Source organism: Cariama cristata, unplaced genomic scaffold (assembly GCF_000690535.1).
Source record: "Cariama cristata isolate BGI_N322 unplaced genomic scaffold, ASM69053v1 scaffold27762, whole genome shotgun sequence".
Classification (NCBI taxonomy): domain Eukaryota; kingdom Metazoa; phylum Chordata; class Aves; order Cariamiformes; family Cariamidae; genus Cariama; species Cariama cristata.
Genome location: NW_009603675.1, coordinates 11260 through 38173, shown reverse-complemented (window position 1 = coordinate 38173; position 26914 = coordinate 11260). Strand labels below are relative to the sequence as shown.

At 41.4% G+C, this 26914-nt stretch overlaps 1 protein-coding gene across 1 annotated transcript; it reads left to right on the top strand.

Annotated features, from left to right (window-relative positions):
- The first annotated feature begins 3006 nt into the window (after window positions 1-3006).
- Window positions 3007-18922, top strand: SKA1 (spindle and kinetochore associated complex subunit 1). The gene is made up of 6 exons (XM_009695296.1): window positions 3007-3094; window positions 4346-4470; window positions 5197-5288; window positions 9023-9160; window positions 13944-14113; window positions 18774-18922. The coding sequence occupies exons 1-6, from the start codon at window positions 3007-3009 to the stop codon at window positions 18920-18922; spliced, it is 762 nt and encodes a 253-aa protein (XP_009693598.1).
- Window positions 18923-26914: the final 7992 nt, after the last annotated feature.

Below are 26914 nucleotides of genomic sequence, written 5' to 3'. Positions count from 1 at the left end.
TAAAATGCAAAGATGACTTTTTTTTCTGCTTCCTGATGATTATAGACTTGTAAAGATGAACGCTAAAGGACAATTTATGACCTTCTTGCTAAATGTTTTCTTTTGTGTACATGAAACAGAAAGAACATTGCGTATCGACTTGGGAAAGTTTCTTGCGGGTGACGTGAAATGGCAATTTCAATATTCAGTGCCCTACAGTAACGTACCCTGATCTTGCATACCACAGCTAGGTTATTGTAGGTTTGGATTTGTGACTTTAGATAGCACCAGGTGGTGTAACAGACTCCAGAAAGAATATTTTCTTCTGCAGTTCCTTACCCTTAAAACATGCAGAAGAAACATTATTTTTAATCACTAAACTGATTGAAACCGCAGGAGGGGTTTCAGTGGTCTCTGCACAAATATCAGATCATTCCCATGGTGTGGTTAAACAGTAAAAGAAGCTTCTGAATGCCAGGTTGAAATATTCTTCATAAGTACGGGGAGTTAGAATACGTTTTCTCTATATCTGATGGTGTTTCTATTTTATTTTTTTTTTTTAAATTTTCCTCCTTTTTATGGTCATACGTTGTAACTCAGTTTACTGCAGAGGTTGTTAGTGCAAGACAACCCCGTGTTTAAAGTCTAGAACAGACATTGGAGTTCTTTTTTCGAAGCAGCTAGCAAATGTGAATAATCCCAGGTTAGGAGGGGATGTGTGTTTTGAGCTTTTTGGGCTCAGGACGTCTCTTTTTGGCTTGGTTTTTTGTCTATTTTTAAAAATACATTATTATTTGACATTAATTGCTTATGAAGCAGTGCTTTGGAATTATTTTTTTTCCTCCTTTTATGGATGCTTTTATGGTTTGTCTGAAAGACAGATTATGTCTCTCCATTTAACGTAGAAGTTGCAAGAGTTATTGAGACGAATACAAGCTGGAGGATGGGAGTCGCAGGACATGATGGCTCGGTGCGGTCGTGTAGAGCGGACTGCCGGAGGGGTTAGTGCAGCCTTCCCTGTGCCACTGAAGGCCTGACTGCTTTTTACCACTAAAAATGTTAAGATAATGCGTTCTTTTACCGAGCAATTTCAATAACATATTGTCCGGAGACATTACGTGACTCCTTCTTTGCTGGTTTTCCTTTTTCCTTAAAGGTCTGCTGAATGCGGGCACTTCTTGGATTGCACCACTGCTTTAAAAATGGTCCTTCTTCAACTTTTTTGTATGGTAATCTCTCAGTTCTTCAGGGGTTGTTGGGTTGTTTTTGGAGTTGGGGGGAGAGGGAACCACAAGTTATTCTTCATTAGGAAATTGTGGAAAAGCAACAGTTTTTGCGTATTTTTTTCTTTGGAGAGATAAGCAGTCTATCCTTAGCAATAAACCTTTATATTTGTAGCTAATTAGAAAAAAGGAGTTTGGGGTAAGTGTAAGCTAAGCTGTTTATTTATCTCCTTCCCTCTCCCCTCCCTGAGGAAAAAAAATCGATGGGTGGTGATGATGTTCTATAGAAGACATACCAGTATGAGTATGTGTATGTTGAAAAGCGCCTTAATTTTTATCGAGGGCTTTGTCTTCTGTTGAATGCCGAAATAAACTGAATTTCTCTGACTAATTAATAAGCGCTGTGGGTTTTTTTTTGTTGGTGGAATCCCGGTTCCTGAGAGGGCGGGAAGAGCCCTGTGAGGCGGCACCGGAGCGGGGGGGGGGGCTGTTCCCTCAGCACTTCCCGCCCTTCGCCCTTCCCGCCTTCCCCTTCCGCGCATGCGCCTGCGCTCTCCCAACGGCCGGCTGAGCGCGGCGGGTTTGAAGCGGCGCCGCCGCCGGGGAACAGCGGGGCCCGATCGGGGTTTTTTTCTGTGGAGAAACCGCTTTCCTCCTCACCAGCGAGCTGGCTCCGGTCATCGCAGCGGTGAGAGCAGTGCGCTGGAGCGGGAAATACTCGTGTTGGGTTAGGACGTGAGGCGAAACGAAGGGCGGGGGCTGCCGCGGGTTGTAACGGTTTCTCCTAAAGTATGAGAAGTGTGGAAATCGGCAAATCTCTAATAGCTGATTCAGCAGGGGTCCTAGTTCGTAGGATTTTAAGACTAAAAGCGGAATGAAAGCTTCGTTTCCAGGTGTGGGTTACCCGCCGGAGGGAGCTGTGCGAGCGCTGTGAACACAAGGGCCGCCGGGGGACGGTGTTACCTGGGGGTCTGGGGGGATGATTTCTGCCAGGGTTTTTGTCAGTTGTTTTCTATAATAGAGTTAATAAGCGTACTTACACAACAGTAACCGAGATATAATGCTACCTTTTGTACCTCCTTAGTCTGCTAGCAAGCAAGTGTACATTTTCTTTTGTTTAATTAGAATCATAGAATCATTTTGGTTGGAAGAGACCTCAAAGATCATCAAGTCCAACCGTACACCCGATGCCACCATGCCCGCTAAACCATGTCTCGAAGCGCCACATCTAAACGTTTTTTGAACACCTCCAGGGATGGTGACTCCACCACCTCCCTGGGGAGCCCGTTCCAATGCCTAATGACTCTAACAGTGAAGAAGTTCTTCCTAATGTCGAGCCTAATCACTTTTTTTAAAAACAAAACAAAATGCTTCTTTAAATCTTGATCACCTGATGCAGTCTCCCTAAGGGAGCCTTATAGAACTACTTTGTATCAGCCAGATATTTCTTTATTTTCTTTATTGCAGTAAATTTCCAACTCCTTTAGTAGTGAACACCTTACTATATTAAAGACTTAAGCAGTTTCACGAGGAATCGTTGTACTGATGTTACACTGCATTTATTTCCAGAGTTCAGGGAAATTACTTTGTCTTCTCTAATGCCAGTCACTTTGTGCTTCCTGCTTTCAATTTAGTAAAATAAAAGGTATTTACTACATTTACTGCTTGATTTAAGTTCTCTTTGGTTCTTTGACAGACCAGGGTCCTTTTTAAAATTCTGCTTGTGTGCTTAGGGTTTGCAGCTTAGGTCTGTCTTAAATTATTACATTCTTTTTTATTTTCCCTCGGTATGATAACAGAAGATATGGCGTCCTCAGACCTGGAAGATTTATGCTTTCACATCAACGTGAAGATTTCAACTATTAAAAAGACTCTTCAATTAAGAAACATAGGTAAAAGAAATTAAGAGTGGGTTCTGGTTTTCACCTCCTTGCAGAAAATGGGACTGCTCTAATTAGACAAGGAATGTAACATGAAGTGGAAATCAAGTAAAATGCAGAGGAGAACAACTACAACGACAAAGTGAGCAAGGATGGCAAAATGGGAGCATTAGCAGAGAACTAGGTGTCAAGTAGAGAGCACGGGCTAAGAGAAAGTATGTTCCTCTCAGGGACTTGAAGACTGGTGGTTAACGTACCCTATATTCTATACACTTGGAGGGAAAGCTCCAGATAGGAGGAGGAAAAATAATTAGCGAGTATGTTAAGCCTAATTACAAAAATATGCAAAGGCACAGACAGAGGTTTATACAGATGTCTTGTCCTAGCATTCCAGGAGTGCCTGGCTGTGATGTGAACACGCGGTGGTTAGCAAACTTACTTAAACTGAGGTGCACAGGAGTGCCTGGCTGTGATGTGAACACGCAGTGGGTAGCAAACTTACTTAAACTGAGGTGCTGAAATGGATCTGAATGTTTTCGATTCATCTCTTATCTTTTCCTAGGCATAAATAGAGGTGACGCAGGATCACAGAAATGTTGTTTGGGAGGGTCATCTAGGCTAACCTCCTGCTGGAAGAGGAACTATAACCCTAAACAGAGGGCGATTGTGAAGGAGAGCAGGGTGCCGCAGCCAAGCAGCTGTGAAAGCTAGGCTGTGTTTAAAACCTGTGTCCCACAGCCACAACCTGCAAGCAGTAGTGGGTACAGCTTAGTGCTTTCCAGCCTAGTGCTGGAGAGAGGCCTTTATTAGAATCACAGAATCGTCTAGGTTGTAAAAGACCTTTAAGATCATCAAGTCCAACTGTTAACCTGGCACGACCAAGTCCACCACAAAACCATGTCCCTAAGCACCACATTTACAAGCCTTTTAAATGCCTCCAGGGACGGTGACTCCACCACTTCCCTGGGCAGCCTCTTCCAGTGCTTGACAATCCTTTTGATGAAGAAATTCTTCCTAATGTCCAATCTAAACCTCTCTGGAGGGAACAGCAGCTCCCTGCAGCAGCTTTGATCTCAGTTGGCTGTATGGACTAGAAGGTTGACTGTTTGACCAGTGAATATTGCAGCTTCTCCTGGGAAGATACAGTAGTTTGGGAGCATAGACTTAGTAGATAATCACTGCTTGTGGAGGAGAGGGAAATGGGATTTTGGTTTTGTATTGGAGGTGTTTTGGCTTTTTGGCTTAACGTTCTCTCTTTGACAGGTCAAGAACCATCCCTCAAATCTATGCTCTGTAAAATAGGACATGAGATGGTTCTTTTGCAAGATCTCCTGAGTAAAATGGAAACCGAAGTTCAACAGCAAGAAAAATTGAAGAATTTGCTAAAAGTAATCTTTTATTCTTGTTCATAAAACAGAGAAAGATTCAAAGGAATCTTTGATAAGTGTGTATTTGATAAGTGTGTAGTTGTTCTTTTCTAGATCCTCCGTGATATGTTTGGATGCACATGCTTACAAGAGAAACTGGGGCTTGGATCAGGCTTACTGATGGTTTATTAAGCAGTTCTCCAGCATAGTGAACATTAAAAATTTTATTTTTCAAGACTTATACATTGAAAGCACACATTTATCATAATAGACACTGTGATCTAAAGAGCAGTTCTATTTTTCCATCCTTGCAATAGCTATGAAAACTATTTAATTAGAATATTTATCTGTTGTTCTAGTGTGTATTTCCAATGCCTTCAGGTGTTAAGTCTTTTGTGAAAGTGTTGTTTGGGGGATGTAGATGAGTTTCCTGTAGTATCTCTTCATCACCACCATTCCCCTGCTCAAACCTGCTAGGATATATTGTTAAAGATTTAATTCTCGCCCACTCAGATTTCTCTGACTCTTTGAGGGCAAGGACGGACACTCTTAGCTTTGTTTTTCTGAGCTTTACTAGTTGTTCTTGGGGAAATTGGGGGGTAAAGAGGTAAGATGATGGGGAGAGAAGAAAGAACAACCCTTAATCAAGTTAAAAATTATGTTTAGCATTGCCCTAATAGTAGACTAATTTTATTTGCTTGACATTAATAGTTTCAGATTTCTGATGAAATCTAACATTAATTTCAGGAGCTCCAGAAGTCCGCTGAGAGAGATCAAAGTGAAGCACAGCACCTCCGCGACAACATTCCTCCCCATCTGCCTAAACCAACTCAGAGCTGGTATGTGGTACAGGAGCGTGGAGATACCGGGCTGCTCCGGGCAGCATCTGGCTGCAGCATTGTACAGCTCTACTCCTTTTATTGTATATTAACTGTGAACTTTTGGGAGCCAAGGTTGTTTTTATAGGTATTGATTCTGGAGTTTGCTCGTGACTGTTCACTACCAGGCTTGTGCTAGCACCCTAACAAATCCCTCAGGTAAAATCTATAAAATACCAAGTTGTTCAGCTGGAAGCTTGCAGTGGCAGGTGTGACATTTTAGTAGAAAGCTGCTTCTATAAATGGGAGCATTCTTTGCTTTAGGATTGCAAACACGCTGATTTGATAGTTGCGGTGTCTAAGGAGTGAAGGGTAGGCTAGTGATCGAAATGCTGGGTCACTAGAACTGAAGTTCAGTACTGCCCTTCCAAATATTATTAAAAAAAAAAAAAATCCTCTATCTCAATCATCTTTCTGTGGGGATTTGAGTTATGGTTGTGGTATTTTTATTCTCCTTTCCCTGCAGCAGCCTGGCATTTATTTTAGCTAGCAATGACATCCACCTGCCTTTGAGAGGGCTGTACTAAGAAGCTGTTCAGGATAAAATAGCTCAAGTGAGAGAATGAGACGCAAGTTGCTTTTTCTTTTTGAGTGATGTTACTGCATGCCAGATGGGGGTCTCTTCTAGAGCCTAACATCTGGAGATCCCAGAGCTTGTTTACACCCTTGTAGCTTGTCAGAAGGTAATGCATCAGTCTATTTGAATTCGATGCATCCTGAATCTATCAGCTTTGCCTGGTCTTGCTCCTAATGCCAGATAAGTCTCAGGCTGAAAACATTACCAGCGTATTCCAGCAAAGTAAAAGGTTAAGGATGTGGAAATAGGGTTACAGAAGAGAAAAATGAACTCTAATTTTACATGGTGTGTAGCAGTATTCTCACCTGCATAAGTACTGCTTGTATTGAAACTTGGACTAGTCTTAGCTGGTAAGGACATGATTTATGCAGAAGCTTTTTTCTGAATGCAACCCTTTAGACATGAACCCTCCGTTTAGGAAACAGCCTCCTAAAATGTGTCTAGAGATGTCCCTTTCAATTCAGATGCTGCTTTTTTTGTGTGTGTGAAAGAATGGAAGTTCTTCAGAAATTATCACCGGAGTTCTGCCTTCCTTCTATAACTTACTTTCTTAATTTAGGAAAACCCTTTGTCTTAAGTTTACATTGGCTCCTGGAAATTGTTTAGATGCAAATAAGGCTTGTTTAGCGATTGTGTCACCTCTGATATCAAAAAGATTCTTTGGGATGTTGGTTCCCTTCCAGTCTTACACTTTTGATCAAGAAGTTACTTGTGATGTGACTTCAGCTGGTTCTTCCCTTTCTAAAGAGAACCACACACGTAAAACTAAGGAAGTTTTTCTAATAATTTTCTACAGATTATGCTCTGCCAGCTTACAACTGCTGTTCTGTCAGTGTCAGTTCGTGGTGTTGGTTTTTCCTGAGGAATAATACATTTTATGTTAATGCCTTTTGTCAGAGGCATTTGTCAATAGGACAAGAGGAAACGGTCTCAAGTTGTGCCAGGGGAGGTTCAGGTTGGATATCAGGAAGAACTTCTTCACTGTTAGAGTCGTTAGGCATTGGAACGGGCTCCCCAGGGAGGTGGTGGAGTCATCGTCCCTGGAGGTGTTCAAAAAACGTTTAGATGTGGCCCTTCGAGTGTTCATTTAGTGGGTTTAGCGGGCATGGTGGCATCGGGTATACGGTTGGACTTGATGATCTTTGAGGTCTCTTCCAACCATAACGATTCTACGATTCTATGAAAGCACATTTTCTTCATTGTCCCCATGTTGTCACTTCTTGGTGTTCGCTGTGTTGTGCAGTGGAGGATCGAACAAGTGCAAGACAGACTGTAACGGGTCAGAATCCATCTGAATCACTGTAAATAGGTCTTCGTTCCTCTTCCCCAAACCTTCCTCCATTGACCTTCTCCATTTCTGTTCCTCTACGTCCCAAAATGCTTGGGGAGCTGAGTGCTAATTGTCTGTTGAGTGAATATCATGAGATAAGTAATGCAGAAAGCAGAGGGAGCACTTGAACGCTGGTGAGACATGCCTTCGAATCTCAGAAAGAATGAAGACACCCACACAGAGGAATTGAGCAATTCATGACTTTAGCTCTTGTTTCTCTCCCGTGTTCTTGATTTGATGTTCTTGTTTACCAGAGGAATCTACAGAAATAAAAAGCAAGTTCAAGGTTATCTTAAGCCCTTTATATTCCAGGTGTTTATTGAGAGAGCAGTTTCTCACCGCACCAAAGCCAGATTCTGAATCCAAGCTCCAGTTCTTTCTTTTCATGGGCCAGGTCAGCGGTGAACTCTATATGCACTATCCCACTGCAGCAATATAGAGGCAAGGTAGTGGGTAGGAACCCGAAGCAGAAGTACCTGGGGATGGGGAATCGTCTAGAAAAGAGAAGAGGTTTGTTGCAGTGAGGAGGATGGCAGGGAGGAATGAAGTTTTAAGATGTGAACTCGCCTCCCTCGCATTTATCTTTCTATTCCAAAGACCCCTCCAACACCACCAAAAATCCCCACCTTTCCCTTTCCCTCTTCCTTGCTGACATTCCCTGCCACTAGTGCTAGCTCCAGGATGCCAGGATGAGTTTTGTGCAGGACCTCGTTTTTTCAGACGTTTACATCTGAATGAATTTAACTGTTGGTGTCCTAGATTTCAGAAGGGCAGAGCTTTCCCTGTCGCTGTGTCACAGGCCAGTTTGGGAGTCCAGCAGGTGGCACTCGCTCTCCTCCACACTCCAGTTTTCCCTGGGAAATGGGACATGGGGTTTGGGGGTGTCCCGTCAAGCGACACATCAAATCCCAGCTCTTCAGATCAGCGCATGGGGCACTGCTGTGTCGTTCGCTGACTGTAGGCCCCCCCCCCCCGCCATCAAACAAAGATCTCTTCTTGTGGGAAGGTTAGATCAAAGTAGAGGATCAGGTCTTTGTGACAGGTCAGCTCGGTACTGCTTTAGTTATTTCTGTTGCACATCTCAGCCCAATAACGTCAAATTTGGCCAAATGCATCCTCTTTGCTGTCCTCCTAGCGATAAGCAGGAGAGCGGCTAGGTGGGGGGCTGGCAAATAACTCGGGCTTTGAGGCTCTAAGCTGAGGGTTTGGAGGAAGGGTGAGTTTATAAAAATAATGCTCTAATAATCACCCAAAGCAGGAAATTCCTCAGCTTTTGGGATCTTGCCTAAAAAAAAAATAAAATAAAAATCCCAGCTTGCTGGATGGTGTTGGATTTCTTTGCTTCAAAAGATTAATGGATGAGTCAGGCTTTCCAAGATTTGAACTTGTTTCAAAGAGCTGTGAAGTATTTCAAATCTGCCTGTTAGGCTGCAGCTCTGTGCTGTGGTTCATCTGATAAAAAGCGAGGCCTCATGTTCTGTGAAATGTAATGGTACATTGAATTCTTAACTGCTCTGTGCTGCATTTGGACTGCTTCCAGTTCACCTGCTAGCAGCCTCTCTAGCAGGGAAATGAAGAGCTATAATGAAGTCAGCTAAAGTATGCAATTTGAAATGGAGTAGGCTTGCTTGCTTTATTTTTCTTTCGGGAAAGATCGTGAATTACGTTCACCCAGCCTAACAGATGGGTTGGAACTTAGGTCTGTGAGTAAGCAGACTTGATAATATAATGGTATTCTCCTTACTACTTATCTGCTATTTATACACTTAATACTCATTCATTTTACAGCGTCACTGGGCTAACTGTGAAATGTGAAGAACAAACAAAAGTTGTGGAACCTGAACGTGCAAAGAAACCTACAAAAGAGCCAAGACATATTAAAGAAGCGCCCTTAATAACTGCGGAAGAATTTGAAAATGTTCCTACGTAAGTAAGCCTGGCTTTTCTTAGGCCCTGTCATGCCAGTTTGGGTGGCAAACGGTAGCTTTTGGGAAAGTGAGCTCTTGCAGGACTGAGACTGAGAGAGATGTTTTGTAATGCTAAATGTTCCACGGGATGAAATGCATGATGATAGCTCCAAATAGTTTATACGCAATACTGGCAAATCTGAAAATGAAATTAATAGAGCTAATTAGGTTCTTTTTTATGTATGTATTAGGAAGATCAGAACTAATCAGTTAAAACCCAAACCTCTTATCTTAAAAGTCACTTTAATTGTATGGACAGAAATCTGTTGGCTAATAGATGGGTTCTCTTCTTGTTTTGAGAACTGACATTTAAAAAAAAAAAGAGCCATCATCATCTAAGATGAAAGGTATGGTTACACTTAAAAGGAAAAATAATGATAAATGCTCTTTTTATTTGACCTGACTGTTGGTTTCTGAAAACTTCAAGTCTTGACTTATCAATCTGTTTGGAGACAGGAAAAGAAATCAGAGTTGTTAAAAGCAAAAAACACCTCCCACTGAAGTATCCCAAATTTCTGAAATAGAAAGCTGTGGGTTTTTTGCCCCCCTACCATCAGGACCTGATTAATGGATATCCTTGTCTGAAGTCTGTCATGTAGGAATAACTTTTCTTAAATGACATTTTTGGGACAAGGATAAATATTTCTGCGAAAAGGAGAAAATTCTCTTGGTGCCTAAGGCTAAATTGTTATCTAGACTCTAGATTCAGTGTGTTCCCTGACAACACTTGTTTCAATAAGAATTTTTTTTTTTGAGTCTGTGTTTTACTCAAGGCTTTCAAATCGTCTCTCCTATAGCTTTCAAAACTTTTGGGTGAGCAGGGTCCATTTTCTTCCACCAAATTACTCAATCCAAAAAATGAAGGAGCCTGAATGTTGAGCTAATGATCAAGGACTCTTTTGATTATTTCTTAAAAGTGCATGCACCTGATTTTTTTTTTTTTTGTTCTGCAGATCACCTCTAGTATTTGGTAGATTTACTCCCTTAGGTATTTCTCTCCCGATTAAAATTTTGGAAAGGTAAAGCTGGAGCACGGGAATTTTTGGTCTTTATCTCTGCTAAGGCAAGAGAAGTAGGTATAGGCCATTCTAGCCAAATGTTGGTTTAACCTCCAGTTAAAGCTATGATCTTCCCTGAGAGCTCCTTAAAGTGTTTCCTCATCCTCGAAAGTGGAAGGTTTTCCCCTGCTGTTTGTGGGTGGGGAGAATGGGGACAGAGCCCAGCTGGATCCTCTTATATTCATGGCCGATTTATCAAAATGTTGCATCTTCAACTGTGCTTGTGGGGCTATAGAAATATTTTTATTAAGATGGGAAAGGCGTGTTTGTTCTGTGAAGGAAGATTTACATGAATTTAACTAGATCTGTTAATCTACCAGGTTTTGGTTTTTGTTTTGGTTTTTTTTTTCCTGTTGCCTGGCAGTGTTGTAATACGAGATTGGGAGAGTCCGCTAAGATTGCAATTTCACATACTACTTAATCAAATCTAAGCAGCAAATGTTTGTAACCCCAATTTTCTCACTCCTGACACATTCTCTTAGCTCTGGTTCTGGACCTGTGTGACTGTGCTGGTACAGGACTGTGCCTATGCTAAGCCTGCCTGAGCTACTTAATAAAGCACAACCGTGCATATGCATCACATATGTGTGTAAATCCCATACCAGCTGGTTATCGTGGGTTTTGTGTCTGCCAAGAGTTTTATTCCTCTCTCCCTTCCTACCACAGCTGTGATAGATCATAACCGAAAAATCTAGGTGGTTTTCCCCCTCTTTGTTCTGAATATCAAGGAGAATCTATCTCTAACATCATTAGGGCACTGAAAGGGATATACAGTCTTCAGTGACTTCGTAGTTTTAGAACTCTGCAGCAGGTATTTAACAAAGGTACGTGCTGCGTGAAGGTGCAGAGATGAAGTAACCTTGATCAAATCGAATCCTTTCGCACAGTAAGAAACTTGCAAATTATGTTACCCTTCAAATCTGTTGCGGAAAGGCGCTTTTTGGAGGAAGAGAAAGGAAATTGCACAGTTGACGTCTCGGTTAACATTGAATTCAAGGCAAAGGAAAATGCTTGCTTTATTCCGTGTCTAAAATTCTTACCACTTAAGATATTTTAGAATCTGCACATTCGTTATAACTCTCAAGGCTCGGAAGATGGTAACTTGAGGGAATACATGTTTCTTTTAGCCTACGCGTATTTAAGGCAGCAAGGGCTGGCCATTAGGAGATTTATATCATTTTGGTTTTTTTTTTTTCCAGTGGTATATAGGTGATATATTGATGTTATTCTTTTCTTTGAAGAACATAGTACTGTGCTTTGGTTTTCATACCTATGGAGAAAAAAATGTTTTGAAAAGGCTTTCTGTGGATTTAAAAAAAGAAATTGGGTCACTCGTTTTAAAAAAAAAAAAAAAAAAAGACTTCTGAATGTTTTTGCTTTTGGTATAGTGAAGCAGATTTTAAAGTTATTTTAAATCTAAATTAAATGGATGAATTTGGAACTTCTTAACTTTATATTTTTATATTAGTGTATGTACAGACTGAAATAAATGTCAGCATTTATGGGTTTGCTAGCCGTGGCTAGATAGAAACATGAGAAGACTGTGGAACAGCTGGAGGTTTTATGATCCTTACAGTGATGCATAGAAGAAAAATTCCAGTTGCTTTTGACAGAATTTCGTTTCCGATTAAGGCGCCTACATTTAAGTGTCTGTGACACAGGTGTCTCCACGCTCACGGAGTGCCCCCACTCCCACTCTTGTCGCTGAACGTCTAGTCAGTACAGTCGACAAAACCAGAAAAAACAGTTCAGCTGCCCAGCTGCTAAATGGCGCGTTTCAGTTAAACCGTCTGGCGCTGTTGCAGATGCTTTACCATGTACTGCCAGATCTTTAGTGACTGAAATTTCTGGAAACCCCTCTGCTAGCCCTGTGTGAGCATCTTGGATGCCTGAGGGCTTCTCAAAGAGAACAACGGTTCTTAGGTTTAGGCAACCAAACCCTGGTTCTCTTTCTGCTTCAGGATGAGCTGAGGTGTTCTTTTGGCTTTATTAAGTGTGCTCACTGTATGTCTATTGATAGTGGGAGCGTAGGAACTTAAATACAGGTATTTTATACCTCTGGCCTTAATCTTTATAGCTCAGCGCATTCCCCTGGGACTTTATAAATAGGCTAAGGGATGTGGATAGAGCAATAAATAGCAGTTAATGTATACAGGCAAAGCGCTTCTGTGGTTATAGGCTGGGTTACTTGTTTATGCTGCGTGGGACTGCGTTTCAGAGGTGGTAGTGCTGCTTTTATTCGAAAAGATAGGTGTGCAAAGCAGAGTATTGTTATAAAAATGGCTGCACCTCCAACTTTTGAATCTGGATTAATCAAAGTATCGATAAAGTTGAAAAGCGGCTGCAAATAACTTTGTGGCAATTCAGTCTGAAATTAGAGCAATTGCTTTGAATTCAGGAGTTTTTACACATCCCGTGCAGACCTGTGTCCCTGGCAGGGACTGGCTATTATTAAAATCTACAGCAAACACTTATTTTTAGTTGGCAACTGTAGAATGCCTGCCCGCGTTCTGGTTTGGAATATTGAATTTGCAATTGATTAGCTACTTGCGCTTTAAATTGTGTGTTTTCCAAAGACTGAGTTTTTCCATTCCAATTAAAATGAGGGAAGCATTTCCTGTTCATTGATCTTTTCAGTCTTATTGTCCTACAGCTTTTAGCCACCTGACAGACTGATCTAAAGAACCTCATTCATTCTTAAAATTAATTGTAACACTTTTCTTAACTCCACACATCGGCAAACTGATACTGAACGGAATGCAAACAGCCAAATTTGGTTTGTTGTAGCGACTGAATGGTGATCACAGGATAATTCAAGTTGCAAGGTTGCCCTGGCTTTTACTGCAGTGTTTGGGAGGTTTTGGTTTGTATTTAGCTTACTGCTTGTCATATGAGTTTCAGATTTCTTTTTCATATAATAGCTTCTCAGTTTGTAGCATGTTTCCTCTTCCTTGAATGCATGCCTTTGCATCTATAAATACTGAATAGCCTTACTTGCAAATATTCCAGTGTTCTAATATTTCCACATCACTTTGTTTTTATCTTCTGTTTCCTGTACCTCTAGGCTGTTATCAACAGATCTTATTATTTTAGTACTAGTTTTATGAAATGCTCTGAAAGTTCTGAAGCGAATGGTGGTAGTGCAGAACTGTGTCTGTATAGCTCAGTAGGCTGCACAATAAAATACAGAAAACAACACAAAACTGATTTTTCTTCAAAAAAACCCAAAGGAACGTCTGTAAGATCAAACGCAGGTTATTTATGATTGTAATACGAACCAAATTGCACTCTTAGGCAGGAACATTTAATTTCAGTTTTGACTCGTGCTATGTTTTCTGCAAAGTTGCATGATTTTTTCTGAGTTTGTAGTTTAAGTGGTATGCTATAAAAGGAACCTTTATTCCATGTTGAAAGGCTCCTTACAGCTTAAGCTTTTACTTCTTAATTTAGCTTTCTAAAGTTTCATCTTTCTGCTCTAGGTTTTATCATGGCTTTTTTACCTTCAGGATTATTAAGCAATCAAGGAAATGAACAAAATTAACTGCTACGTTTATTCATTAACACAAAGCAGAAGAAACTGCCTCTTTAGGAATAGCATGTTCAATTAAGGCTGATGAAAGAGAAAAATAAACATGGAACTTGGTTTGTGACTTACTGATTACTGATTTTTATTTTTATTTGTAGGTATATGAAAGGTCGTTTAACATATGATCAGATTAATGCAGTTGTTCAAGATATGAACAAGGCTGTGGTGGGCAAGTACAAGATCTTGCATCAGCCTTTGAAATCTATGAATGGAGCAGTCAGAAATCTCTACCACAGGTTCCTGGAAGAAGAAACTAAGGATACGAAAGGTATTTTTTTTTTCCTTTATTGGTACCGTACTCGTAACACTTCGATATTGCAGCACAAGTATAATAATACTGGCTGAAATATTGAATGACTAATGACAGCACGTGTTTTTTGTGCTTTACTGTAACTTACAGCATCTTATTCTCAGAAAATAGTCTGTGCAGGCACTCTGGTAGGTTGTGGAATGGTCTAACCTGTGGGAGTGTTTAAAAATCATCAGTCCTGAAAGATTTTAGAAAACCTGCTTATGCATATTCTCAGTTGGAGAACAGGAAAAAAAGATTAATAATCTGTAGACTTAGCAGGGCTTTCCCTCCCTTCCCAGCATGGGGTGCCACAGTCTAAATCAGATTTGGCCCTGGAGAATCCCTGTCCATGATGGGGGACGAACGACGCTTCGACAGTCTGGAGCAATGAAAGTTCTGGTTCTTCCTTGCTATAAGGGGAGGAGAACAGAAACGAGATTCAGCCCCAGATCAGATTCTAGGCCATAAGGAATATCAATGTCTTATTACTCCACAGAACCGGGTAGTCAGTATAAAATCCAGTCATCTCTTCTGCATAAAGTCTTATATTGTAGCAACAAAGATTATTGTTTTGACTGAAGAGTTTTCCCCGTAACTGACTTGGTTACTTTTTATATGTTTTCACTGAAAACATGTCACTTTGATGGTGTGTTGTAGCAAAAACTTTGAATGCACAAAGATTTCATTTGGAATCGCTACAAGTTCTGGAAACTCTTAGTTTGATAACCAAACTGTATAAACTGTGTTTTCAGTTTTTAAGCTAGAATGGACGTGAAAGATTAACGATTTGTTCTGAAGTTGGGAAATCTTGGGTAATCAGTCATGCTGCAGTGGATTTGTGGAAGAGACAGAGCTGTCTGATAATCTTAAGAAGTTTTCCCTTCTTAAAAGCATGGAGGGAGTGAAAACGCACCAAAATGTCTTTGTCTCGATTTAAAAGCAAGTTGTACTTACAGGTTAGTTTTTCCAAAGATATGTGGCACAGTAAATCTCTAATATTAAAATCTCCTTTTTGACATTCCTTTTCTTTTGAGAACAAGTATGTAATTATTCCTGGAGGGGTGTACTGTGCATATCAAGCTTGGCAGTGTCCTTAGAATGCCCTTATGTTTCCAAGTTCAGACGTAAAGCGTGGAGCAAACTCTTCTGTCTCACGGAAAGAGAGCTCTTTTTCTGACAACACCTTGGCACCTACCTCTCGGGTTTTTTGGTTCCTTTTTTTTTGTCCTGGACAGAATGCAAGAACATTCTGCTCTAAGCATTCACTGGGTACTCGGGAGTCATCTTATGACAAACTACAACTTTTTCTTCCTTCCTTTGCGTTTCTTGCTCATCAAGACTCTCTCGATATTGTAGTATGGTGAGAACATCACTAACTTCTAGATTCTCAATGCAACTCTTCTGTAGGGAAGGAATTCTGATTTGATAGACATGCCTGGCACTTTGTTTTGAGACCTCTAGGATAAACATGTCCTGTGAAAATCAGTGTTGTAAAGGACTTTAATAAATGCATGCTAAAGGCATGCAGCTAGACTGCTTCACGTGACTGGCTTCTGATTTGGGCTCTGATAGTTTGGGTGTTCTCTAGACAAGTTTTGCTTCAGTCTAACTGGCTTATATTAATCTGGGATTTCGTAAAATACTTGCTTCATCATTTTTACCTCACAGTATCTTTTAGGTTTAACTGTTACTGTCCTCAGGACAGTAGTAAGGAGTTTGAGCCCAGGGCTATACAGTTTTATATATATATATAAAAACACTAGAAGGGCCGTCCTAGGCCTGGAATGGTGCTTAGTCTGCACCATGATCCGCGGCAGACTTGACTGCAATGAAGGAACCTTTCGAGCAACTTGAGAAAGCTCCAACTAGTCAGAGACAAATTTCAACCATAAAGTATTTTTTTTTAAGTCTGAAAAACTGAGGCTTTTAATTTCTTCAAGTACCTGAGAAACAGTCTTTATTTTCTTGTTTATGTTGGAAAGTTCAGTTAGGAAACTAGGACATTCAACATCTGAGAGAGTGTGTGTGTGTGTATGTGGTAGGTTGTTTTTGTTTTGTTTTTGTTTGTTGTGACTAATCATCTAGAAAGTCTAGAGAAAAGGTCTGGCAGGCTGTCAGATGGTTCTTATCTGGCCAGCACGAAATGATTAAATGTCTTTATCCGTTGCATTTTTCAGGATGAGGTTGTGCATTCATTGATTTGTTTGCTGAAATTTCTACTGTGAGTGTCTCTCTGCTTAGGATTCCCACAGTTTCTCAGCCTGGGCTGATTGCCAGCCAACCTCTTCCTCTGATTTCAAGATGAGAAAAGATGCTGCCTGGTTTATTAGGGTAACCTTCCAACCAGTAAGGTGATTCAGTTAGTTTAGCTAGTTATTTAGTGCATGGACCTACTGTTTCCAACCAAACCATTGCCCTTTATCCAGTGCTGGTTTCTTCATAAAAAAGATCCTGCTATGCTGAATGTTGCTGCCCTGAATTCTGGGCAAATAGAAGAAGAAACCGTATTCTGCACAGATTCAGGACATTCTGATGCTTCCCCCAGATATAACAGACGACAAAACCAGTATGCAGATTCTCCCCGGGTTCCTAACACCGTTTAGGTGTATTGCCCTATTACTGGAAATTGCAAATGCTCTCTATCCAACTGTAGTTCTATTTTAAGAAGTTATGCAGGTTTTTTTCTTTTCCTAGTAAACAAACTTTCCGCTTCTCCCCTGTATGTGAATTCGGCAGTGTCCCAAGTTCCGTTGAGCTTCCAGCATAGTTCTCACCTGAGGGAAGACCTCCAGCATTTGACAGTTATCATCTCTGGAAGATTCTACTTCCTCTTAAACTCTCAGAATGGCCCAGTCTGTGAGAAAACACGATCTGTTATTCTTCAGCTCTGGCTACCGAATGTTTTGCGGAACACTACGCACTCTGGGACCTTCATTCTAATGCCCATCACGTCCTTGGATGCTCCTCTGGAGTGGAGTGCATGTCCTATTAGATCACTCAAGATGAAATTTCAAGATGAAACGTTTACAGAAAAACACAGATTTCCCTGTGTAAAGCTACTTTGTACTTGTTTAATAAATAAATAAAAGCTTTCCTGGCAGCTTTTGCTTTCCAGCTAGCATCAGCTACTTTCTCCTCACTTAAACTGGAAGGACTCTCCAATAACTTAATAGAAAGAAGAGATGCTCTGTCTTATCTAAGATGCTACTGCCTCTGCCTTACTTTAAGGATAAAAGGAGGAGGGAGAATGCTGTCCTCTTTTTCCAAGCTAGAACACCCCTAGCCTTGTGGCTTCTTTCTTGTTAGACTTGGAAGCATAATACTATGGAAAAATACGTTATTTCCTTCTACTTCCTCTCCTTAAAGATAATTGGACATTTCTTGCTTATACCTTAATTAGCATGTTCCTGGTTTCAGATTGCTTTTCTTTCTTACGGTTTTGTGAAGACGCGTGGTTAAAACCTTATGCCACATTACAGGTAGTATTAAGCGTACAGCCATTTTACTAGCTCTATAATTATCTCCTATCAGAGCAGTGAATAAAGACTGAGTATGAAATCGCCGGTAGTGAATACAGCTATGGAGTACTTAGAAGAACTCCTTCCTTCCTTGCTTGTGGGGACTTGGGGTTCTGTTGCAGGCATTTTAAATGCTTTAACTCCAGTCAAGGCCTTGGTTTCTTACAAGCACATGATAATGAGAATTTCCTTTTAGAAGTAGTTAATCAACTACAAGAAGGGATGGGCTGCCAGCTCTGATGCAGGACCTTCCTATGCCATTTTCTTAGAGACACAGGGAGGATGCCTTTCCATGTGGCTAGTCTTTTTCTTACATTTTCTTAATTAACAAAGAATTATTTTTTTTCCAAATCTGGAAGTCAAGGGAATGGTGGGCTGCATAGCTCTGATGTATGCAGGGCTCTGTCCTTTTATTTGCAAAGGGCCGAATCCAGAACTTGAGTGCCTGCTGAGAGAACGTCATCAAGCCACAGCTTTATTTCAGACATTGCAAAGCAACTACTCGGGATTCAAATCATGCTGCTACTCAACAGTGTTCCGTGATTGAAACGCTGAAGTATCATGCCTTTCTTCGTAAAGCTGTGCTATGATCTTTAATCAGAGCCTGAGCATCTCTTTGGTTTTGCTCAGGTCAGTGCTTTGGATGTCACTAAGAGCAGAACACCTATGGGCAAGGCCTCAAAGAGAAGTTTACTGTTACGCGTCGAGGCTCTTCAAGGTGTGCTGTCAACTGACTTTCTAGTATCCACATCTGTGGAACGTCTTCCGTCTGGCCCCGGGTGGTGTTTTGGACTGCTGCGGACTTGATAGACCAATAGAGGAGCGTGGATGGTTTGAGAGATATTAGTAGATAGAGCTGACAACAGATGGAGCTCGCTGAGTGGGGCCTGTGGACGATGCAGGGGAGTTGAACTTAACGGGAAGGTCGTTAATTCTTCTTTCTGGTGACAAATTTAGAAAGTAGAACAAAGTTCCTGAGGTAGTGTGAGGCCGTCCTACTGATTTGTATTTTTTTAATCAGCGTGTGGAATTGTTAAGAAGAGGTTGTATTGTTGCCTGTGAAATGTTAAGTGTATCCTACAGTCATTTCTCTAGCAAAGTCATTATTTGTTTTCCAGGTGAATTTTTTATTGTGGAGGCTGATATCAAAGAGTTCACTCAACTGAAAGTGGATAAGCGCTTCCATAGCATCCTCAATATCCTGCGCCACTGCCAGAGGGTGAGAGAAGTTCGTGGCTCAAGACTTGTCCGTTACGTCATCTGCTAACGAGCTTTCCGTATTCTGCTTACCCAAGATACGGAAGGCAGAAGTATTTTGAGATGCAGAAGGATTCTCTGTGTGGACATTCCTATCCAGCTCTCTTATTTTCTAAAAGGCAGCAGTGAGGACCAAGAAGTGGTGTTTTCAGACATCTATCCTAAATTAGGAGTGGCGATATCGAATGGCCTTGAAGTATTTGGGTTTTCTTTTGAAAACTTGAGAGGAACTACTGTCTTTTGGTATATTACAAATGCAAACCAAGCAGGCAATCGGTGTGCCTGTGGTCACAGGTGGTTTTAATCACTTTTTCAGGTCACTACTTGAAAGTTAAATTCTCTGCATGCTAATAATGTTTCTTTTGTGTTTATGAGTTGGAGGCCATGTTTAAGACTCTGTAGCTACTCGGAGGAAGCATTTGATTCTTTTTTTTTTTAATCCCTTAAACCAATTGCCAGATTTTCTTGTCTTAATCTTTTTCTTCTCATCCTAATTGTATGTTTTGGAGTTTCCTGTGTTGCTTGAACAGGAAGATCTGAGGTGGTTTAAACACTTCCAGACTGATGATAGGTAGTTCTGTTAGCCATGTGGCTTTCATACTTCATCATGCAGCCAGATTTTTCCCTCGGACCAACCTGTTAGACTGAAACGGAGCAGTCGGGTTCTTTGGGTCAAAATGTTGACTTTCACTTTGAAAATATTGGTCAAACCCATCACAGTTTTTATTATAGAAGGTTACTTTCAAGTGACCTACTAGTGTAGTAAGTTCCAGAGTAGAATTATTGTGATAAATATCAACTCTGCAAGTAATCAAAACTGTTTTGAAAATGAAAAAGTATTTTTCTTCCGTGAGCCTGTATCAGCTGTTATCCTAACCTCTAATCTAAAATACCTCCTCTTGTACCCTGTCAGTGTTATGATGACAATTTAATAAGCAAAAGACCCTGAATGAACTTTGAACTTTCTCAATAAAGAGATCTTGGTGAGTGCTATATAATTCTGGATTCCCACCTTTTTGTATGTATGGGGTGGTTGGGTTTTGGGGGTTCTTTTTTGGTCTTTTGCTGTGGTACGTTGAGATCCAAGCTGAGGTCTCTACTCTGCATCGTATTGGAATATATTTCAGGTTCAGATAACACACAGCATAGGAGGATGTGCAAAATCAGTTTCCGTAAGTGTCAGCTGTGTCCATCTGCTTTTTGCAAAACTTATTTTATATTAAATAAAGGTTTGGGCCCATGGATTATCGAGTCCTTTTGGGGTTTCTTTTTGTTTTGCCCATCTTCATGTACTCTTAGGAATCTTTCAAGATTCAAGACTTGCAACCTTCTATTTAATAAAAAGACATCTCCTCGTAAAGCAGTTGCACTGGCTTGCCTTTTTTTATTTCATGTTTGGTTTTGACATTTCCAGGTGACTCGCTGCAGACCGTCCAGCAGCCCAACTGCTGTTTTTCTCTGCTCTCCTCTGATCACCTGATTGCTCAGCTCTCCAGCCTGCACCAGGAGGGGATCCCGTTCCATAGATGTCCCTAGAGGGAGGTTGGTCTGTTGGATATGGGGCTATTTCAGTATTTACAGCATGTTGACTTTTCTTCCTCTGCAATTTACTTTGTGATTATATGACTTTCAAAGTGTGGGGAAGAAGCAAAAAAAGCCTCAAATAGGCCCAGAAAAACCATGTCCAAGTGAACACTTTCTTTTAAGGAGAGGTCTAAGTATATGGGACAGTTATGGCAGGCTTAAAAGGGAACTTGTTGACGGGCAAACGAGACTGAGACACAGGTGTCTAATGTTTCAATTAGTATTACAATAATCAGGGAAAGATCAGAGACCCTTTCTTAATTATTTAAAAGTTGCTGTTCTTAAAACATTTGGTTCCTCACTGTTCAAACGAGCAGGTCTGTGGCTCGTGAAAGCCCTGTGGTACTTGTGTAGCCCTAGGGACAGGAAACATGCAGCTGCGGCAGCTCTGCGGGACCTTCTGGCCAGGCACGGAATCTGCACTGGCAGATTTAAAGGCTGGAGTAAAGCGAGAGCAACAGAAATCGGGCAAGCTTGCAGTGACCGTGCCCTCTGACAGCCGCAGTAATTGCAAACTATAGCCAAAGACTAACCTGGGCTTCTAAAATGGCTGAGCGTTGCTTGTGCCAGCATGCAGTGTGATTGTGTTCACCACAACCTAATGACTGCTTGTTGCTGACAGGGTTTTGTTGCTTGGGTTTTTTTTATAAACTTAGGTTGAGGCTGGGATCCTAGAGCTTGCCTTCTGCTAGATACTAAAAACCAAAACCTGATAGTATACAACATAACCTTGCTTTTGGATATTCACAGTAAAGTCCTGATAGTTTCGTCAAAAGGGTTTTTTTTCTGTTCAGGTATCATCACTATGGTGATTATTTTTTTTTTTTTTTCCCATAGTACTTGTTTTGGTCTGGGTAAGCTTGGTTGCTGCATGATTTTTTTTTTTCTCTCTTACCTCTAATTCCTTTTACTGTTTAGTTATGGGGGTTGCAGTTTGTGATTAATTAGATGTTGGTTAACAGCTTTCAGTCTGTTACTATGGAGTTTTTAATTTTGTAAACTATTTTCCCTCAGGCAGATTCTCACAAATGGGCTCATTATTTTAATCCCCTATCCTACCATTGCGTTTTCTTTCCTTCTCACGAGGAGGTATAACCGTGGATTACGGTCACTTACTGTACCCTTCCACCTTTCTTCTGCAAAAAGTTCACGCCGACTTGTGAGCTGGAAAAGCGTTAATGCCCTGGTGTCCCAGGTGCTCAGCGAGTTCCCGTCTCCTCTCTTGAATGAGTTTGTGGTGTTTCCAAAGCATTTTGGGGACAAAATGTTCAACTCTAGGAGTTGCCTCAAAAGATGACTATTTTCTGCTGTACGTTTACTTATTTTTTCTCTCCCTGGCTAGTGTTCCCCGTGTCTTTCATCAGCATGCAACTGGCAATAGCCCTAGATACCAGTAAGTGTTTCTGACAGGTGGTTTAATGTAATACTCCTCCAAAATACAGCAAAATTGCCGCTTTCCAGTGCTAACTTACGTTCTTCCAAATGTTCAACTTCTCTGATATTTCAGCTTCTGAAAACAAGGAAATAAAACTGAGGTAAAACAAATTTAATTACCTGATATAGGAGAAAGGAATCATGATCTTCCCGCAGCCTTAATCTGTTCTGCTCAGGACGCGGGCTCGGTTCGTGCTTTCACACCCATTGCTCTCTACTCCCTTGGACGTAGCGGGAGCCGTAAGGAACAGGAGAAGCAGTTGATGAATATGTATTGGGTGAGCAAAGTTACCTCCTTGGGCTGGTCTGGACAAAACACAGAACTTAATGTTTGCGATAATCTGCTATGATGTGGTTGATGTCTTCAGCAGAGATGAAAAAGAAATGTCTGTTAAATTTGGCCTTGCTGCTCAGAAATCAAACTGAATCCTATTGCCCTGTGCACGGAGGAGGGGTTTGGAGGACGGGAAAGATGGCATCTGAGAGGGAGAAAGGAATGTTGTACGAGTCTGGCAGGAGCAGGGCTGATGAACTGCCCGACCACGCTGATGGAAGAAGAAAGACAGCGACGTACGTTGTCCCGGGGGAGTTGGGTTTTGTGCCCGTCGGGAACCCACGCATGCATCTAAAAAGTTGAGACAAAACCAAGTTGCTTTTTAAAATGCTTTTTGTTCCTGTTACTTTGCTGTTTTGTTGGTTAAAAATGCCTTTTTTTTGGTGGTGGTTTTTTTGTTGTTGTTCTCCTTAACTCCGCTTTTGAAGTGGCGCTGATCGAAATAATGATCTGTTCAAATCAATGCTCAAAGCGCTCTTACCCGTGAGTGTTTAGTTCGGTGTTTAGCTGTGTGTTATTTCAGGAGGCAGTGACTTCCATCTGTGAGAGCACATGTTCCCTTTCATAGTGCCCACGAGGAGGAAGGGAAAACGAGCGTTTCATGTCATTCGTGCTGGATCTTCGCTTATAGGGAGTTAATATTGAACCAAGCTGGTAAATAACCGCGTAAGGGAATGCTGGATAAAAAAGGTAAATGATATCAAGGACTTTGACAGAAGAGTCTTTGAGTTGAGAAAGGTGTCTCTCCCATGGACAGTTTTATCCAATTGACCCTCTGATTTGTTCTCTTAATTTAAAAAAATGGAAAAAATTAAAAATTTTTAAAAACTTTTGTCTAGGATCGTGCTTACTATGGCTCATGGGACTAAATAATCTTGACACGTACCATGGTGATTGCAATCGTAAATCATTTTCAATCAGTTTTGCATTTATAGGTTTGTTTTTTTTTTTTGCCTTGAGTGCTTGATTCTTACTGGATGAGACTCCTTAAGACACGTTGACTGCAACCAAAACCAAGAGCTGGCCTAAATTTGGAACCGATGGCATGCGATAACCAGGAGAATATATATTTAAGGAGCTACAAAACTTAATATCCTTGTAATCAGGCTTACCGTTTTCCATGGTAAAGTACAAAAACTAAATGGTACTTTCTTATTAACTGGTTGATTTATTTTTTTTTTTTTTAATCTAACTTGTGTCACAGAATTTCCTGGGATGCAATTAAAATGCAGAAAAACTTGTTGAAATGAAACCACTTTAAACGTGCTGGGGTTTATGTATAGGCAGAAGCACTTGTGCCTTTTATATGTATAGACAGAAACATGGAACAAGTTTATTCCTACATGTGTTGCTTTTAAAGCTGAATAAAACCCCAAGTATTTTGGAAAGCTATGATCGAAACCAATTAAGTGCATTTGTACTTTGATGTATTAGGTCGTAGCCTCTGCTTCCTCGTCTTGAGAATTGCACTAGGAAAATTGGTTTTCCCTTTTCCTCAATTCTTCATGAATTTACAGAATGCAAATAAAACTAGTGGAGTATCGTAGTGATGAATAGCAACGCAATGACTTGAAATTTTTTTCTATTCCAGTTTAGTAGTGCTTCTTATTTAATTGATGTGGGATTAATAAGTGATGATAAGTCCAGGCCTTTACATCACTTTGTGAACTCGAGCTGCTTGGACTCCCCTGGCAATATTTTAGGGCTGTTTCATGCTCAGTAGAAGTCTTGTGGATTGATCCATTCCAAAGTTTGCCTTTTTTATTTTCTTTTTTCATAAATTTCAGGGGGAATTTCTTCACGGGAGAAGCTCTGCCCCTGTTCTCGCATATCTTCACGCTGGCCAGCCTCCTCTCACTCATCCTTGCTGATGCAGCTTCTCTTGCTGTGTGCTGAGCAGCAGCATTTCAATTATGACCTAATGTTTTTATGTTTGATATTTATGCAGCAGCTGAGAAACCTAAATAATTAAATTTCCCTGTGGCCCAAGCAGGCCAGGAGCTGGATGAGCTTCTTCATAGACATGAGCTGTGCTGGCTTAAAAGATTTGCTGGCGTAATGGTTGCTACCTGTCTGCTCGTTCCTTAATAGAAACCACAGCGCTAATCATTAATAATTCAGCTGTGGCTCAGCAAATCAGATTAACCTTTGGGAACGCACCGAGGTCGCTTTTCTGTGCAGTCTTTGTTTCCAAAGTAGAAAAATGATTCGTTTAGAGCAGGGAAGAGACCTGCAGTTTGCTTCTGGATGATTCATTCGGGGGGAGACGGCCGCAAGTAAGTGTGACGTCAAGTCAGTTGTGCAAGTCTGAGATTTATTCAAACTATTCACGTTTGGTTTTAATAATCCATATTTTCCTGTTTGTTTTAATAGTCTGGTTTTCTACGTGATATTTTCAGCCATGCCAGAGCACCTCCACCTTGAGCTGCGCGGGCTTGCCAGGAAGACTTACAGGGTTGCTGCAATTGCGTGATACCTGCTATGGGAGCATACAGGTGTTACATCTCCGTCCGGTTTCTCGTTGCTTTACAGCTCGCCGTGGTCTCTCTGGAGAGAACTCATCTCTGGGCATTCCTTCCTTCTCTTCTCAGTTACAGCTGGATGCCATGAATTATCCAGAAGTTCAAGGTGCTGCATTAGTGAATTTTGTTAAAATCCGATTTGCAGACAACCCTGCTTCCCTCGCTCGTGCATCTAACGCTGCCTCACCCTTCTCCTCGTGCCGTGGTCTGGGATGATGACAGACAGAGATATCTCTGGGAAGGAGAAACCGGAGCAGGCTGGGAATGAGCTGGCCAGCAGCAGTATGTCAGAGGAGACCTGATGATCACAGAGGTGCACAGATTAAAGTAGGAATGAATTACTGCAAAGCAAGACAATTAAAAAAAAAAGAAGCTAGAAATGTTAATTGAAATGGAAAGCTGTCAGTCAGTGTACTAATTAGAGGTGGGACCTGGCTTGGACCCTTTCTCTGTGAGGTCCTGATTGCATCTTAGGACAAATGAAAGAGAAGCCAGAAGATGGAAGCGAGGATGGCTAAAAAAGTTTAACGTAAGGGAAAAGAGAGGAATTTGGGTTACTTAATGGAGAAAGGGATGATTCAAGGGGAGATGAATGAGATTGTGTTTGAAGAAGCTGTTATGCTGACCCCGCTGTGGGGACAGATGGCCTGGGGTAGGAAGAGGGACGAGAAGAATAACCTGAAGCCACCCCTGGGGATTTCCAACCTGGGTGTTTGCAGACCCCAAAACCTTGCAGTGAAGCTGTGGGTTCAGGTTTACCCTCCTGGAGCTTATGGCCAATAAAACAGGGGAAGGTGCTACGGAGGGATGATGCACAACCACTGGAGGCTGTTGGCCGTCGTCTAGGTTGCACTGAGCCTGGACTTGAGACCTCAGAGAAATCATCATCCATCCTCTCAGTCCTGTAATTTTAAAATCTGCTAATTCTTCCTTGAATTGGCTTGTTCTTCCCCTGTAGTGGCAGTGGCTCTCCGGACGTCCTGCCCTTCCCTCTGCAGGATCTCAGGAATAATTGCAAAGGGAGAAAAAGACCTGTTAACCTTTACCGTCTGTCTCTTCTCTGTGTAATCCAGTTGGTGTTTATCTTGATGGCGATAATTACTCAGAAGTATGTAATTGCAAGACAAATGTTTAATTAAGAGCGAGTTTATCGCTAGTCTCTTGTCTGCTTCCATCTGGAAAGAGCGTGGTTGTGGCGGTTGTCTTGGCAGCCTGGATGGAGGGTCTGATGGCCCGATTCTGCACCCTCACAAAAAAGTAAGGAAGTAAAATACTAATGGGACCCTTTGTTCCCTGCTGCTGCCATGTGAGCTTCTAACTTCTAAATAATTCTTTGCCCAAGATTGGGCATCTTCTGATGACACCTGCTGTGGATAAACCAGGTTCACCTTCAAATGAATCCATAATTCGTGATGAAGTCCTCCAGGTGCCTTGTAAGGAAAATTGCTCTTCTAGACGATGGAGTCATTTGCCTCCAGATGAGCTTAAATCAAAATTACATTTTCGAGCTCTTTCGCAATGCCCAATAACGTATTCCTGTAATATCCTAGAAGTCAGAAGGCTTTTAAAACCCAAAAAAAACTTACACAGGGTGCAAAGGCTCCTCATTTAAATGTGTCTAAGTAGATAGGCTGTAAATTAGAAGCTCATGCAGCCTCCTGGGAAGACTCAACAAAGCGAAGGTGGCCTCGTAACCTGACTGCACAGGGAATTAAAAATATTCCTCCTCTCATCGCTCTCGGGTGCAGTGGGTGTCCGCGGCAGAGCCACCTCCCTGCCTTACAATAACTGCAGCAAGCATCAGCCACCGAAGTAATTTAAATATGTTTTCCCTCTGGGAAATCACACTGATCTTAATAGGGCTTTTTAATTAAATAATGTGCTGAATGTTACAAGCTGAAAAGATGTTGATTTTTGTGTTTATTCTTTGCAGCAGTGTTTCCTTCTGGTTGTTGCTTGGTTGCTTAAGGAGAGAAAGGCTCAGGATTGCTCCCTGTCGGGAAACGGCCCCAAGACCCCGCACCCGGGAAGATGTGATATATGGGAATATACATGAGCAGCTGGGGAAGTGCTGACCCTACAGCTGAGTTGCTGTAGGGTCTCGTCGCAGGGTGCATCCTGAAACCGG